The sequence below is a fragment of the Varanus komodoensis genome, unplaced genomic scaffold (genome assembly GCF_004798865.1).
Source record: "Varanus komodoensis strain SLA01 unplaced genomic scaffold, ASM479886v1 scaffold46_3, whole genome shotgun sequence".
Classification (NCBI taxonomy): domain Eukaryota; kingdom Metazoa; phylum Chordata; class Lepidosauria; order Squamata; family Varanidae; genus Varanus; species Varanus komodoensis.
Genome location: NW_025336044.1, coordinates 5,302,500 through 5,319,756, shown reverse-complemented (window position 1 = coordinate 5,319,756; position 17,257 = coordinate 5,302,500). Strand labels below are relative to the sequence as shown.

Genomic DNA, 17,257 nt, shown 5'->3' with positions numbered 1-17,257 from the left:
CCATTCCGGCTCCTCAGCAACCGGAACCCGCAGGCTGACAGCCTCTGCTTCTGGGGCAGCCCCTCCCCACAGATCTGCCCAATCCCCTTTCAAAGCTGTTGGAAGGAGGGGGTGTGGTAGTGGTGGGGGTATATGGAGGCAGGGGACACGGACTAAAGCAAAGGGGCGGAGGCAAAATGCCCAAGCACCAGTGTCGATTAGCTTAGGCCTCTGGTGACCGCTGCTTCAGGCTTCAGCCTTAGGTATCTCGGCCTTTTGGAAGGCACAAAACTGTGCAGAAGCCAGGAAAGCACCCAAGAGGAGACCCGCTGGTTTTGCCTTGCCTACTAAGGGCGCAGTCCCTGCCCTCCATGGGAGGGGAATGGCTTTTTAAGGCTAAGGCTGCACAGGATTGTACCCACATCAGTCTTCAGTTTTATTTACTTGATTAATTTCTGGATCACCCCATAGCGGAAGCTTTCTTTAGGTGGGTAGCAGAACTAATGAGAACTCACTAAATCTGCAAGCAAGATGGGAGTTGCAGCCCAATGCACCAAGCAGGCATGCCCTCGCCCTCCCCCAGTCAAAGAGTGCAATTCCAGATGTGGCATCCAGAACAGCCTCAAGTTCAGAATTCCTGCCTGAACCCCTGCAGGGCCGCTGCTGCCAGACAGGGCCCGTAATACTGGCCTAGATGGACTGAGAGTCTGATTCAACCTAAGATCGCTTGCAAGGATTGTCCTTTTCTGGAAGGAAAAGGGGGCACTCTCCTTTTTTAAGGGATGAGCTGCACCCCCATCGCAGAGCCCCCCACTTTGCCTGCCAAAGGTCCCGGTTCCATCCCCAACATCTCAGCCAGGCTGGAAAAGTCCCTGTTGGAAAGCCCGGAGAGCCACTGCTGCCAGTTAGTGTCAGCAACTGATGGACCCAGGCTATCATTCAGTTGGTGGCCGTGCAGTCCTGCGCTCCTCCAGCGAAGGCGAGCCAAAGCAGAGGGGAAGCAGCTCGTAGCTGGTGATCTCACCACTCAGCCTTCCTGCCTGCCCCCTGCGACAGACCGCCACCCAGCAACACTTGCCCGGATGCTCCCGGGGCAGGGGGCGCAGGAGGGACAGGCAAGGCGGCGAGCAGAAGCCCTGCAGAAACGCAGCCACGCCAAGGCCCACAGCAGCCCTTGGCCTGGCTCTTTCCGCAGCAACCGCAGCCCTGCAGAAAGCACGGCAGGAAGCAGCTGCGCGCAGATGGCAGAGAGGGGAAGCGAAGGGCCTCAGGCGGGCTGGCCAAAGGGCAGCCTCGAGCCACAGCCGCGCACTGCCGTTTGTGCGGAGGCACGGAGGGAGGGCGAGGGAAACGCGGGTGGGGGACGAGGGCAGTGCAGCTCCTGCCCCTTCCACAGCCACAGCCCAACGCCTTCCTGCCACCAAGGGTGCAGCTCGCCTCGCCTTCCCTGACACGCGTGGCCAAGGGCTGCAGGCAGGCAGGCAGGCAGGCAGGCACAAAGGAGGGAGAGCTGGCCGAGGGAAGGGGGACCGTCTTTCCTCTGCACCCTGCACGGAAACCAAGTGAGCTGCTGGAGAAGGGGGACGCTTCCTCCATGCCCAACACAGAACTGCAGCTTCCCATTTTCCTTAACAGCCTGCAGTCTAGTAAAAATTTGGCAGGCCGGTAGACTCTGACGGGCCACTTCCCCGGTCCCTTGAAGGACTGCTTATTTCCTCTCTTCCCTCCATATCACTTGTTCCTTGTGAGCCGTGTCTTCGTGGACTGTAATCCTGTAGACAGGGACTGTCTATTTCTACTAAATGTGTATAGGGAACTTCTGGTTCTCTTTGGCTGAACAGCAAGGGGTTTTTTAAATACATTACATGAATAAAGAAGATGGCAAACCATAGAAACTGACAAAAGTTGGCTTGCTTATTTGAGGCTGTCACTAATCCTTTCTTTCTGCATTTTCTGGCAGGTGTGATCCAGCCGGACAGAGAAGCCACGTCTCCTCTTGTTTGGTAGTGAATCCCGCCATTTCTTACTGGTTTGAAAATGGCTGGCTGTGCAATGCCAGTTCTCCAGCACCCCAAATGAGCAGAAAGTGGATTTTTGGGGTGCTTGAAGTGAATTAAGCTAAAGAAGTTGCAAAATATTTGGGGCACAATCCTACACAGGTTTAGACAGAAAGGAAGTCCTATAAACTTTAGGAAAAAATCCTAAACATGCATAGGATTGCACTCTTGGTTATAGGCACTGCTTACGGGCGCTGCAGCCAATCTTGGGCCACTGCACCAACATCTACATGCCTGCAAAGTCTGGTGACATTATGCAGCCCTGCTCTCGAGAGATTTTCCCGGGAAACAGATCTGCCAGATTCTGATGCCAACTGCAGACAGAACGTGAGGTGTTGGAGGGCTTTTTCTGTCTGTGCATGCGTGGGATTGCAGCGCTAGTTAAACTGCTTTTAAAGCAGCACAGCAGGAAAAAAATGCTTCCCCAAATTCCACGACAAGTTACTTTCTCTTAAATCAAACATGGCGCAAGATCCCCTAGTTATCCAGGGGCTCTTTCTCTCCCATTTTAACTTGCTACATCAGCCTGAGCTTTAAACGTTTTCAGGAGAATAGCTAACATTTATATAAGCACTTTTGAGTAATCAAAGTGCTGCATTTATATCTTTGGGGTTTCCCATATGGCCATACCACTTTCCCCTGGGCCTATCACCTTTCCTGCAACCATTTATCATTTGCTGGTTACCCAGCTTTTATGTAATTCCTTCCCACTGCACCATTTTAAATGGCTGTAATGTTTCCACTAAGATTTAGTTACTGGCAGTAAGCACATTCAGCTAAAATATGCTGGAGTTTCTGGCTCTCCCCTTTTCCTTTTACCCCACCCACCGCTGAAATAGAACCCATGAATCTCCTCCAAAATGGAATTCACCCCATCAGCTGAAATCAGTTCTAGAGTTGAAGAAGTCATGGGGTTGAACCACAGGAAAAAGATCCAAAGATCCAAAAATAAGCAACATCTACAAAAATGCAATTGTGTCAGTTAAGACCAGATTTCCACAACTGGGCACCCTCCAAATGGGTTTGCTGTGCTCAGCACACCAGTCAGCACTGCTGGTGGATGCTGGGAATCAGAGTTCCACACACCTGGAAAGCATCATGACACGAAGGCCTGGCTTAGTGTCTTAGCAACAGTTTAATCAGGAGTTTGATGAAGCGGCTCTTCTCTATGGCAGAAGCTACCCATTACACCCCTGCCCCTGTTCTTGATCTGACACGCACAGCCCATCCTGAGCGACTGAACACTCCCAGAGTCAGTGCTGCTTTGTGACTCAGAGATGGTGCACTGAGGGCTAGAGGGAGGCTGGCATGGCGTGCAAGCAACTTTCGGTCTTCTCTGTAGTCACGCACAATTGTACTCTCCACTCCTCATGTGCAGAAGAGTTTATAACTGAGCTATAGGGTGGGGAAAAGGACACGTACACAAATAACCCCCACTCCTCCTAGGATGCATTAAGAGCTGAACTGTTGTCTCCAAGATCTGGGAGATAAGGCAGCATCCAAGTGCCTTCTGGGCAGCCCTAGCCAGTTTCAGAAAGCCCAGGCCTTTTCCTGTAGCCTGCAGAGCAGAAAGGAGCTCCACGCTGGGGGGCTGGAGTGATGTGCTGGGGACCGGGGAGAGCCAGGCTCCAGTCCTCACTCGGCCACGAAGCTCACAGGCTGACTTTGGGCCAGGCACTCATTCTCAGCCCAACCCACCTCACAAGGTTGTTGTTCTGAGGATAAAATAGGGCTATGTAGGCTGCCTGGGGCTCCTCGCCAGTGGAAAAAGGGAAGGATGTAACGCCACGTGTTTATAATTACATTAACTGAAATGTTTCTGTCCTGGGCACGTGCCAGTCAGCAAGGGCCCCTTCCCTGCTTCCACCAACATGAGGACATTTCAGTCCCACTTGAGCGGTCCGGGATTTCCTTCCTGCCCCCTTTGTCTTGCTTTGAAAGATCTGTTGTACCTTTGGAAATGCTGGGATCCCTCCAAGCATGCTGCATGCTCGCTCGCTCGCTCTCTCTCTCTCTCATTGCTCAGTGGCCCCACATCACTTGATGTTCACTGGCTATGTCTGCTCTCAAGAGGAAGCATTTCAGAAGAAATGCTTAGACTAGGCAAAGAAAAATCATGTTGCAATGAAATGACATGAAATGCTGGGCACCTTTATCTTACAGCTGTTCCAAGCAAACACTTTCTGGCCAATTCAGGCTGGAATTCTCTGGAAATTCGCTGGGCCCTCCTTCACAAGAAGAGCATTTCCATCTCATCTATCTGTATGTGCCCATGTGAGAGTCTCTGGGGCCCTTGAGTGGGAGCGAACTGCTGCGCTCACATCCTGCTTGAGGGATCCCGTGGGCAGCCGGTTGGCCACACTCCATGGACCTCGGTCCCATCCAGCAGGGCTTCTCATATGTCCATGTGCCCCTTGGCGACTATTTATCTGTCGCTACTGATATTCCCATTATCCAAACCTGCAAAGGAGTGCTGGATATGTCCCGAGCATGCTCATAACATACACTATAAGGCCCAATAAGCAAACCCGGCCAATGCCCCGAACTCCTTTACAACACACTTGGACTTCCATGGTTAGTTATCACGGGGTCCTGAGCCAACAAATTTATTATGGAACTACACTATTTATTTATTTACTGGATCTATTTGAAAGATGCCCATTAACATCACACTCTGCAGAGGAAAAGGGTGGAAAAGAGAGGGAAAGACTTGCACTTTCTCAATATCTGTTTTGAGAAAGTTCCTGCAGAGAAGGTGAGGCCTGCTTGCTGAGAGAATCAGGGAAGAAGCAAAGCAAATGCAGCACAGAGAGAACATGGGTTTAAGCATGCAAAAAGAGCACTTCTTGGACTATATACTGTGCAGGCTGGGAGGGAGAATCACTGCTTTGAACCCACCTCTTCAAAAGCAAATCCAGCCTTCTCTGCATAAAAGGAGAAGCAGCTGTTAAGGGTGATGCTTGAAATGTGGCATGGAAGCAGGAGGTATCTCTGTGCTGAACCCAGGCCCAGAAACAAAGGGCAAGTGATAATTTCTTCGGAAGGATTTAATTGTGATACTAAATGTTCCTCTTCTGTTTTTTATTTTACTATTGCATGCTCTTACTGAACAGATTTACTTCAATGAAGTTATTTCTTACTGGTAACTTCTTAATATTGGGTTACTGGAACTGGTTACTTCTTAATATCACACATGCTTGGATGCAGTTTTGAGCACACGCATACAAGGCAAGCAACACACATGCATGTGGGACCAGTGGGACTACTTTTCAGTAAAGCTGCAGAAGACTGGGCTGCCCAAGACAAAGCTTGGTTTGTGTTGTAAAATCCCTCCAGGTGTCTTGAACTGTGATTCCCATTAGCCCCAGATCACAGCCAACCTGGCAGGACATTCAGGGAGTTGCAACCCAGCGCATCTAAAGGGCATTAGATTGGAGAAGGCGGCTAGATTCTTCTGGGCTCCTACAATCACCCGAATCCATGCACATATTTAGGAGGGGGCCAGAGAACACCATCTTCAGTTTTAAACTCTGCCCTGTTTTCCATCTCTTCTTCCATCTTTTTCATATCCGAAAACATCAGCAAAAGAGGGAAAGCCAGAATAGTTGAGCAGCCCATTCTGACGGAGAGCCTTGCACCTGGAGGCACCCAGAGAACTGCTACTCCCTTAGGGAGAAGCCAGCAGGGGTGCCCGAATGATATACAATGCTTTTCATATACATAGCATGACTTTGGAATTGCAGGTGTCACTGCAAAAGCAGGAGGGGAAGATTCTCAGCTGTGAAGTTCCTTGCATGAAAGGGAGTTTGCAAAGGAAATTTTCAGAGTTCTCCCTCTTCAACAAAGTTAGATGCTGACTGAGCGAACAATTCTTTGCGTCTTCCAATGGCAATGCCAAAGATCACAGGTTTTTTGCTGTCTAAAGGGGTACAGAATCATGTCCTTAATAATGACTAACAAATCTTACTGATTTTCATGGGTCTGTATCTAACTCGAAGTTTCTTACACATCACACCTTTCCCGGGTTACAAACAGCATCCAAAATCTACTCTCTCCGGAGAACTCCTAAATCATTTCTGGAAAGTTGCACTCCTTTCCATCTTTCCTAGGCCAGCTCCTTTAACTACAACCTTGGCAGCAGCGGGGTGTCCCTCCTCGGTCTCCAGGAGTTTAACCAGCCCTGCACTAACAGCAGCTTCATGGGCCCATCTGGAAATTAAGCCGCAAAACTTTTCGTAGCAGGAAGAAAAGTTGACGGGGAACAGTTTGCGCTGCTTCGTCTCCTTGTCAAGGGTTGTGAAAGGCACGGGAGGGTGCGTCATGATCATAACACAGGCGAGGAGAGGGGGGTCACACCCTAAATCCTCAAAGGCTGCGGATGGAAAAGCCGAAAGGGAGTAGGAGGGGTGGAGAAGGGGAGATCCTGCGCACGCTTTCCTGGGCGTAAAACCCACTGAGCGCAGTGCAGCTTCCCTTCGAGTAGGCATGCCGAGGGCTGCGGGGCAAGTGAGCGGGGTGCGAGGGGGGCAGTTAGTGCACACGTGACTCTCCTTGGAAGAGGATTTATGAAGGGGACTCGAACAGGCACGTCCCATTTTCTGCGCGTCTCAGCACTGCCTTCCCAGTGCGCTCGCCTTCCTTTTGAGCCATGTTTTCCCCTTTCTTTTCCTGCCTTTCAGCAAGAACGACACAGCAAAGGCTCCTCCCATCTCAGGCTGGGAAATCCCTGCACGATTGTTTTTAGAAGGCAGAAAGGACGAGCTCCTCCGAACAAAATATTCCCCCCGGAGTCCTAAACCACAAGCGGCTGCGGCGCGCTCCAGTTTAACGCACCAACTCAAGAAGAGTCGGTGCCACTCCAACAGCTGAACTCGCTTCTGAGTAGAAGTGCCCGGGGCCGCGCTGGCCCTCCGCCCGTTTTAAGCTGCCCGAAGAGTCTTCCCTGCCCTGCGGGTTGGCGCTCGGGGCATTTGCTGGGGTAAAGTCGGCGCGAAGGAGCGCCTCGGAGTGCGGGGGCGGGGAGAGCTTCCGCGAAGCCTGCGGCCGCAGCAACGCCGCCGCACCTGGGAGAGGGACCGAGGGCTGCAGCCGCCACCTACCTTCGTCAGCAGTTGCCGCGGCGTCTTCCCCGCCCGGGGCCGCCGCTTCCTCCTCCTCCTCCTCCGGCGGGACGCTTCTCCTGCCGCGGACGGGTCTCCGCCACAGGCAGCGGCGGGCGGGGAGGACCGCGCAGCGCCGCCGCGACTTCCTCGAGCGACGCGGCCGTGTGGGTGGGGCTCGAGGCGGCGAGGCGGGCCGCGGGCGGGCGGGCGAGCGGCGGCCTGGCGCGGGGCAGCGCCCGCGGGGCAGAGCCGGCGCGGGGCCGCCTCTGGACGACTTGCGGGTGGCCGCGCAGCTCGCTTCTGGGCCGGTCCCGTCCGGGGGGCGTGAGCGCCGCTTGCAGGCTCCCGGAGCGCGGCGCGGGGCATCGCTGCCCCGCCAGGCTGGAGGGCCGGCAGCTTCCGGGATCGGGGGCAGCTCTGGGGGGCAGCTCTGGCGTGCCCAGCCTGTTTGCGCCTGTGGCCACATTTGGGAATGTGAGAAACTGCTGTGCACCCCCGAAAGGTCAGCTCAGCCGGTCGCCGCTTCGGCATCTGCCGTGCAGTCCAGTCTGCCGAGCTGGGGCAGCTTCCAGTTCAGCCAACCGCTCGTTTCGTGGCTGCTGGACACCGCAAAGCCTCTTTAACAGAGGACCGCCCGGCTGGTGCTGCCTAATTGCCACTGCCGGTAGTGCAGGACGGGTGCCGCTGCTTTACAACGCTCGTTTTTGCAGCGCCCACTGGCTGCTGCTTTGTGTGTGTGGCGGAAGAGCGACGGATCGGTATTACAACTGGCCGGCGCTTGCAGAACCAGAAAAGACTTTGCTGGAAACATGGAAACAGAGCGGGTCAGAGGGGCTTCCGGGCCATCTAGTCTGACCCCCGACTCCAGCCAGCGGCTCCGCTCGTGGTGTGCCTGCCACGTGCAAAGTCTCTGTGCCCGTGTCTTTGAAGGTCCTGCTTCTGCTTGTAAAGAGAGAGGCGTGGACAGGGAGAGGAGGGCATTTGGCGTCAGGGAAAAGCTCAGGCAGAAAGAGTCAGGGGAGGGGCGGCTGGGGGTGCAGCATGTGTGGGCAAAAGGCCACGCCAGAGCCCTGCTCCTCCGTTTCAGCAAGCGTCCATTGAGTGCCGAGGCAGCTGCCTCACAGCACTTGGGGGCTCCAGCCCTGGTGGGAACCCCTAACACCGCCTCTGATTGGAGCCTTGGAGGGATGAACAGTGCATTGAGAATTTTATACTATTCTCCATATGTGAGCAAGTGGCATACAAGAATCCGGCTGTTCAATTTATGTCCGGATCTGTAGCCACCTTCCGAGGGATCCTTCTTGGGCTCTTTGGTCCCTTATTGTTAAAGCCTATGCATACCGGCTAGAACGTTGCTGCATTTCAGATGTGTTCATTGCTCTGGACAGGTTCAGCTCCACGTGTGCTTTTAAAGTTTTTTTTAAAGTTCAGGGCTCCAGAGTGGGGACCCCACAGGCACCGTGGCTGACGGCACTGGTGCAGCGTCTTCGTGTCTCCTGGCAGGCTTCCTGTCCGGCCGACCACCTGCCTCCAGCCCCTGCCTTGGTAGAGCCCCGACAGTCCCTTCTGAATGGCAGGTGCGGTTCATCATGAGAGTTGCCATGGGCACGTGCCCAGGGAGAGTCCAGAAAGGCAGGCAGTTGCATAAGGACATCCTGTTCCTGCTGAAATTTATTTTCATGTCAGCAGTCTCACAACTGCTCTTCTGGGTTTCAGGGATCCCCTCCAGATGCCATGGATCTAATGTGGGAACTTCTGCATTCTTCCACAAGCTACCAGTGCCTGCACCTTCACCCTTGCAAACTGTGGTGCCCCCCAAGCATGCCAGTTTCGCAGCAGCCACACCAGCACTCATATCGGACCTTGCTGCCTTGAGCCGCCACAGATGTAGCTGCCCCAGTAAAGATGCACAGCTTATCTTCCATTGATGTATTTTATGCTCATGTCGGTACACCTTTAACTTTGTTAAACATTTTCAGTCTGATGTATGAATTTTGTACCTGACATTTGCCAAGAGAGCTGGCCTCATGAGCGACCCCAGGCAGGAAACTAATTTTGTTCACTAGTTGCAGTGGTGCCATGCAGACGTCCCCCACCTGGGTGCATCGCGAGGTTCTGATCAGCAGGCAGGTCAGCTTGGACTAGAATTTGGACATCATCAACAATCCTTGCCTAAAACCAGAGTGAGACTTTGGCTCAGCTCCATTGTAGTGTGTGAAAGCTATTACCCACACATTGAGCCATATCACAAAAATTATAACATTTTATTAACTGTAGAACTAATATTACAAGATATACCCTTTAAAACAGGCATAACATTTCCATGTACAATCAGCAATAAAAATACATTAGATTAATTGCATTCTAAATTTATAAATATATATTTATATATTTAAACATTTAAAAGTAATATTTCATACAAAAAGCACTAACATGCAATGAAAGAATATAAAGGCTCTACAGATTTGTACTTTACAATTAGTGCCTAATGGTATTTTATTATCCAATGTAGAAAAATTCAGTGTACACATTTTTTAAAAAACCCTGTTACAGTAAGTAGTTTACAAGACATCAGAAAACTTTGAGGTCACAAAATGAAATTTATGGAATCATTTTAAAAGGTTACCCATTAAAAAGAGACTGAATGTTCCAGATGGCATTATAGATTGTGCCAATTAAACACCCAAGACAGGCAATTATGGGTGCAGCCTTGTTCTTGCTGTATGTTGGGCAGGATCTACAGGCAAAGTCTCCCTTGTATGCCAGTGCAGAAGTGAACAAATGCTATGGACAGGAAATGCACAAGATCATCTACTAGTGGACCGTGCCTCCTGGATTTGACCTGGTTCGCATGTAATAGCCAATTATAGAACAAGTGAAGTGTTACTTGTGCCATTAAAAGCAATGGCCCGGTTCACATTAAAAAAATATCGCAACTATGTAACAATAAGGTATCTATCTGAAAACCCAGAAGCAGAGACTCTCTGTTGAAAAGTTAGAAAATATATAAATTTCATTTTTAATATGATGTGGCAGTGGGCAGGCAGCAAAAAGCCGTTCTCCAAGTAGGGGAGACTGATCTGCAGCAAAAACCCTCTATATCGTTAAGGCCTCCAGCCGTGCATGCATTATACAGCTTTGGACCACAGGTCTATGACTAAAGGGATAGACAGCTACCAAAACGACATCTAGCCCTTCCTGTCCTTGCACAGAAGCCTGGATGTCTCTTCCTAGACAGTTTTCAGCTAAATGGTCCATGAAAAGTCCCACAGTATAAAAAAGCCCAACCCTGCAGGGGTAGCAAAACCTGAACTGGTGTTTTCTTCCAAGATCAACAGAAAGGATATCTTGCAACACTCTCCCAGTCAAGATGTCTGAAGTAAAGGGAATGTCTTTTTTTAAAACAACCCTTCTCTGGTGTCCCACATTCCAAAATTTCATTGCCTCACCTGTGGCCAGTAGCAGCACGAATCTGGGATTCAGGCTTTGCTACCTGGTGACAGCGTAGTTTAAATAGGAAGTTGGGATGTGGGAACAATGCACAGCCAAGGTTGTCTCGTGTGCCCCTGTATCACCAACACAGACTAAAACCTGGTGCTGTCCTTAACCTGGTGCCCCTCTGGTTACTTTGGACTCTTAACACCCAGAATTCCTCGACCATGGGCCATGCTTGTGGGGACTGATGGGCACTGAAGTCCAAACCATCCAGTGGAACCCAGCTTGGCTTGATTTGGATTAGCAACTTCATATAGCAGTGAGACATGGCACACTCGGCGGTTCACGCTACCAGCATTTTTTGCGACTGCAGCGGGGCTGCTTTCATTGTCAGAAGGCATAACCTCCAGAACTGGGACAAATTCCATTGTCCACAAATGGCAAGGCCTTTGTTGTCCCTCCCGCATCCCAGGGGAGCACGGCAGCTTGACATGTGCATCTTCATACCTTTCAGCCTTTGTCTTGCAGTCTACACCAGCATCACTGGCACTGGCAAGCCCATTTTGGAAAGCCATTCAGTTAGCTTTGGGTTGGAATGAAGTCTTTCAGCAAGGCCTCAGAACAAGAAGTTATTTTTAAAAATCAGCTTCTTTCAATAAAAGATCTGTTCTATTTTTGCAGCCCACCCCCCCATAACATCAACATTCAGAGCGTCAGAGTTTTCGGTCTCTTGGCATATCCCACTCAGTGAGTCTTCTGTGAGAGTTTAATGGTGACTGTTTTCACTTCTGTGTATTCGCTCAAGGCATATTCACCCCTGTAAGAAGAAAAGATTGGCTGAGTTTAGGATATGAGCAACTGAAGACACCCGAGCCCCAGGGCGTTATTTGACCCATCCCCATTCTTTTGCCACCACTTGTCAAAAGCAGTTGTGATTTAACAACAAACAAAAAGATTATGGCCTTTTTCCAGAATCATGAAAGATGGATGGGACATGCATTGCAGAGTGCCAAGTTGTGGCAGAGGAACTGGGGCAAAGAACCCCTGTTTACCAAGCGGGGCTTCTTCATGCCAGCTGGGTAGGCATGGAGGCTTTTTTCTTGGAACTGGGGCTTCCATGCCACCACCATTTCCCAAACAAACTAAGCTGACTGGAGGGCTGGCATATTTTGCTTTTCCAGGGGCCACAGGCTCTCTTTGGATCCTGTAGAACCAGCTCTTACGACAAAGCCAGAATTCTCCCTTGTGTTGTGCTCTAATACACAATTTTTAAGTTCCCTCTTTGGAAGACCATTGGATGGAGGGCCATTGGATAGAGACTTCTGCACAGCCTCATGGAGGTAGCTTGTGAGGCTGGATTTTCCTCTCAGAAGACAGATTTCTCTCACTGACGTTGGAGGAAGAGGGAGATTCAAAATATCCTATGGCCCCTGGAATCCACAGCACTACAGCCTGAAAGCATGTATAGATGAAAAGATGGTGCCATGTATCTGAAAGCACCTGGTAAGATCATGAGATACGAAATGCCTGACTAAGAAAGGGCACCACCACACAAAAGCCTCTGCTCTTGATCAGTTCGAACAATTGGAAGAGAGCCCGATGCTCAAAAGCCTATGGTGAGGACACATGGGAAAAGGAACGGGCATCGCAGGTTCCCCAATCCATTTGAAAGAAGTCATTATAAATGGTAAACTGACTTTGTTTCTTGCTAAGGTGTAAAGAAGTTTCCCCTTTTAGAAAAACAAAATGAACTTACAGTTCTCTGCCATTTCCTGACATTTTAAAGCCACCAAAGGGAGCTTGTGCAAAGAGGGAATTATAGCAGTTGATCCTGTGGAACGAAAAAGATTATTTTTTTTATTTTTTCGATTTATATCCTGCCTTTTTCCTACAAAGGGCTCAAGTCAGCTTACATCATTCTCCTCTTCCATCTTATCCCCAGAACAACCCTGTGAGGTAGGTTGGGCTGAGATTAGAATGTATAATAGTTCCTAATCCATTTCGATTTTAGAAGTTGAAATTAGGTTAGTGAGGGAAGAACCCTAGAGTATAGGCTAATTTTGTTCTCCTATTGCATGATGTCAGAGAATATATATTACAACCATAAAGCAATGAGAAGAATGGAGGGAATGCACCCCTTTGAGACTTATTAATGATATTAACCTATTCCCTGGTTCCATGAGTTTGCTCTGCCACATTTTTTTACTTCTCTATTCTAATAAGGAGAATTCCTATAATTAATTCTCACATTTCAGCATGGGCACCATTTATTTTAGTCTTCAGGTTCACTGATGCTTTACTTTATGTGTTTGTTTTACAATAAAAAGGTGTATATAAAAGTAAAATCAGATATAGCAAATAAAATACAGCATGTTCAATCCAACTGCGCTCTGTTGCTGGAAGGGGTTTTGTTATACTGGCCACTTCTAGAGGAAGAGTCGGAAGGTGGTTTTTGCCAATTTCCCCATCAGTCCCCTGAAACCCCGTCTGCTCCAGAGGGTTGGGAGACCCCCCAGAATAATGGGAAAATGAGTGGTATTTGGGGGAGAAAGGGAATTGGCAGAGCATGCTTCTCCTCCCCATCTGACCACGCAGCCTTCTCCCAGATCTACAGCTCTCGCACAAGCAGGAGCTACTCGGCTCATGGACAGGAACTACTGGATACCACCCAGATGTTGTTAAATACCATCAAGTCATTGTTCCCTTAGGGCAGCCCTCCAGGATCTCCTGTCCTTGTCCAGCTCTTGGGCACTCAAAGCTGTGGTTTCCCTTATGGAATTGACCCGCTTCATGGTCGATTTTCCTCCTCCTCTTCTGCTTTCACCTCTGCCTACTATGCCTGTCTTCTGCAATGAGTCTTGCCTTCTCATGATGTGCTCAGAGCAGGATAGCCTCAGCTTTATCATTTTTGCTTCCAGGAAACGCTGTGTCCTAACTTGATTGAGGACGCACTTGTTCATTCTTCTGTCAATCTGCGGGATTCACAAAGCTCTCCTCCAGCACCATGTTTCAAGCACATCAACGTTCTCCCCTCCAGCTTTCTTTCTTGTCCAGCTTTCACATCCACACATAGTAATCAGTAATCAGGACTGCAATGGAGTGGACAGCCTTGGCCTCGGCCTCCAGTGAAATGTCTGGTTAAAACTATCCTCGTCACACTCAGTGCTTTTTTTGTAAAAAAAAAAAAAAAAAAAGGTGCCGGAACTCACATCTTGGGGTCACACTTTTACACTAAAAAAGATTTTCAATTCACCAACTTTTTGTGAAATAAAGAACTTATTTACCTTTTGCATATAGCCAGTCACTCTACACACACATAAACATAATGGTTGCCGCCGGCAGTAAGCACTCAGCGTGCGATCACACGGCCAATCCCAAGCCAAGCAGCGCCCTCACAATTGGCACAGACACACAAGCAGCCCGCAGGCACTATTTTAATTATTTTTGCAACTGACCTACTACACCCGACAGGGTGATTCACAATCACTTGGAAAAATCCATCAAAAAAAGGTGCCGGAACGCTGTTCCAGTGCATTCTATGACAAAAAAAGTCCTAGTCACACTTATCTGGACAGTTTGTCAATGTCCATCTGAAAATGTAGCACCTAGAACGGGACACAATGCTGCAGATGCCAGCCCAGAATAGTGTAGAACTGTCATTCTCATAAACTGCTCACTCTTGCTTGGCTGCCCCTCCCTGCTCTGTCCCCTCTGAAGGTTTGCTGAGCATCTCCTCTCTGTTCTCTGAGAAGCAGCACCATGAGGAATTCCAGGTGTGCAACCAAAAGTTGGGATGAAATTTGAGGTAGTGGCTTCCAGTAGAATTCTTCCTTTTCATCCACACTCCTGTAGGTATAAGATTGGCTCAAGTTTACAGACATAGACAGCTTTAATCTGGATCAGAGAAAGACACCTTACCACACAGTCCCTGACTGCAGTGCTGATGCTAACGTCAGGGCCCTGTCCAAGTTCTTTGTGAACACCGCCGCTGTGAGTCCATATTCTGTATTGTTGGCTCTTTGTATAACTTCTTCTATGCTTTTAAACTTCATTATGGGTTGAACAGGTCCAAAAATCTTTGAAGGAAGGAAGGTAGAAAGTTTATGGTATTAGCAATCAGCCATCACACAATTCCATATGGAAACAGCCATCATTCTGTTAAGTTCCGTATGACAAAAGACAGTAGAGAGAGCATAAACATAAAAACATAGAAAACAGAGCGAGTCAGAAGGGGCCTCCTAGGCCATCTAGTCTGACCTCCGGCACCAGCCGGCTCCGCTCACGACATGCCCACCATGTGGATGTCCAGCCTCTCCTTGAACACCCGCACCGATAAGGCCTCAACAACCTCTCGTGGAAGCCCATTCCACACCCTTGGGGTTCTGACTGTCAGGAAGTGCTTCCTGGCATCCAAACGAAACCTTGGCTCCCTGAGCTTTGCTCCGTTGGAGCGCATCCTGCCTTCCTCTGCAGGGGAGAACAGGTCTCTACCCATCTCCATGTGACATCTCCTCACATACCTGTATGTTGCCAACAGATCCCCTCTGAGTCTCCTCTTCTCCAGGCTGAAGAGACCCAGTTCCCTCAGTCTCGCCTCATACGGCATCCCCTGCAAACCGGCCACCAGCCTTGTGGCCCTACGCTGCACTGACTCCAACCTGGCTATATCCCTTCTGTAATGAGGGGCCCAAAACTGAGCACAATACTCCAGTTGCGGGTGCACCAGAGTCGTATAGAGTGGTAGTAATACCTCTCTTGATCTAGAAGCCACACTTCTGGCTATGCAACCAAGGGTGGCGTTCACCCTCTTGACCACCGCATCACACTGCTGACTCCTGTTTAGCCTGCAGTCAACCAGCACCCCGAGGTCCCTTTCACAAGTGCTGCTCTCCAGCCACTTGTCACCTAACCTGTACTTATGACACCTATTCCTATGCCCCAAGTGCAAGACCTGATTAAGCCTGATCCAGTTACTTTTGGATACATTTTTCAAGGCAAATATAATTAATTTGTGATTTATCTGTTCTGGTCAGATAACCAGTACAGCACTTCCTTGTGGCTGGTTTGGTTTTCCTTACTACTCATGCTCTTTATAATGGTCTCCTAACATGATATATGCAAGTTTAAAAAGAGGAGGTGCTCACCTTGCTCTGTTACATGGGGATACACTGAGCTGAAGGCTGGTGTGCGATGCTGTTTTAGATGCCGTCATGCTAGCATGCCTTAACCTAGTTTGCTATTAAAATGATGGAACTTTAAACTGGTGCCCAGTTTGTTCATCTATTTCTTCCCTCCCTGTATTTTCCCTTTTCTGCAGTACCTTCAAACCATAAACCTGCCTCGTTTTTAGGGTCTCCAAACAGAGGAATCCCAGTGCTAGTGGTAAGAATGATTTTTCTTTCTTAACCAATTTTATACAGAAAGATAAATGATGTAAACAGCAATGGAATGGGAGAGTTATGCAGGGTAACCGTGTCATCTTCATCACCCATAAAACTCCATGAATAGGGCAAAGCACAACATAAAAACTTCATCTGAGAGCACTGAGCAACATTTAGGGCCTTTATAAATCAAGTTCGAGGCAAGCCATCAGAAATCCACATCACAGTCTATAATACCATGGAAAACTCGCCAAATCAAATCATGTATTTTCCTTATTTCTGTAGGTGAATAGTTTCATCTCTGCAAATCCCTTTTAATTTCAATTCTTCATCAAAATAGCCTTGAGTCAATGGAGACATGGCTCATCACAGATTAATTTACCACAGTGCCAGGAACAGGTGGCCCTCCTGCTGTTATTGGATTCCGGCTTCCATCAGTTCAAGCCAGACAGGGATGGTTGGAACTGTAGTCCACCAATGTCAGGAGGGTCACTTGTTCTCTGCTTGTGATCTAACAATTAAAGCTTGCATTGTGTGATAGTCTGAATGAGGGTCAATAAATTGAGGCTTAATCCGGGTAAGATGGCGGTACTATTGGTAGGCCGGTCATCTGTCTTGGTGAGTGATATTTGCCCTGTTCTGGATGGGGTTGCGCTCCCCCTAAGGGTCAGGGTGCACAGTTTGGGAGTGCTCATAGACCCAGAGTTATCTCTGGAGGCCCAGGTGGCTGCTGTGGCAAGGAGCACTTTCCACCAGCTTCGGCAGGTCCATCAACTGCGTTCGTACCTGGACAGGCAAAGCCTAGTGACAGTAATCCATGCTCCTAATTGGTCTATTATTATGCACTCCACATGGGGCTACCCTTGAAAATGGTCAGGATACCTCAGTTGCTACAGAATAGAGCTTACTAGGACTGGCTGATAAGACCACATAACGATCAGCCTTGCTGAAGTCTGGGCCTGATTTAAGGTGTTAACTTTGACATCTGAAGCCCTAAATGACTTAGGGCCTGGATATCGGAAGAAAGCCCTCCTTCCACATATACCTGCTCTGAAAGAGGTTGGCAGAGTGGCTACCTGGGGAAGGGCTTTTGCTTTTTTGGCTGTGGAACCTGCTTCTCAGAGAGGTGCGTCTGGCACTGGCTTATTCCTTCTGGTGCCAGTTCACCCAACATGTTAATGGTTGAATGATTTTAGGATATAACAATTGTTTTTACTGTGTATTTGTATATATTCAAGTTATGCTATCAAATGTACTGTTACAGTTTTGCTTTGTAAGCCATCTTGAGATCTGTCTTGGATAT

The 17,257-nt window shown here is 49.1% G+C and overlaps 2 protein-coding genes across 3 annotated transcripts in view; both read right to left on the bottom strand.

Annotated features, from left to right (window-relative positions):
- Positions 1-7,270, bottom strand: part of LRRK1 (leucine rich repeat kinase 1) — a 101,620-nt gene extending 94,350 nt beyond the window's left edge. For both annotated transcript variants that reach the window (XM_044445016.1, XM_044445017.1), the window contains exon 1: positions 7,136-7,270. The gene's annotated coding sequence lies outside the window, so the exon portion shown is untranslated. The remainder of the gene's footprint in view (positions 1-7,135) is intronic.
- Positions 7,271-9,383: 2,113 nt separating this feature from the next.
- ALDH1A3 (aldehyde dehydrogenase 1 family member A3) overlaps positions 9,384-17,257 on the bottom strand; it is a 32,747-nt gene continuing 24,873 nt past the window's right edge. Inside the window, exons 11-13 of the mRNA XM_044445044.1 lie at positions 14,492-14,649; positions 12,330-12,404; positions 9,384-11,390 (exon numbers count right to left, since the gene is read on the bottom strand). Of these exons, the coding sequence (XP_044300979.1) occupies positions 11,318-11,390; positions 12,330-12,404; positions 14,492-14,649 (306 nt within the window). The 3' untranslated portion in view covers positions 9,384-11,317. The remainder of the gene's footprint in view (positions 11,391-12,329; positions 12,405-14,491; positions 14,650-17,257) is intronic.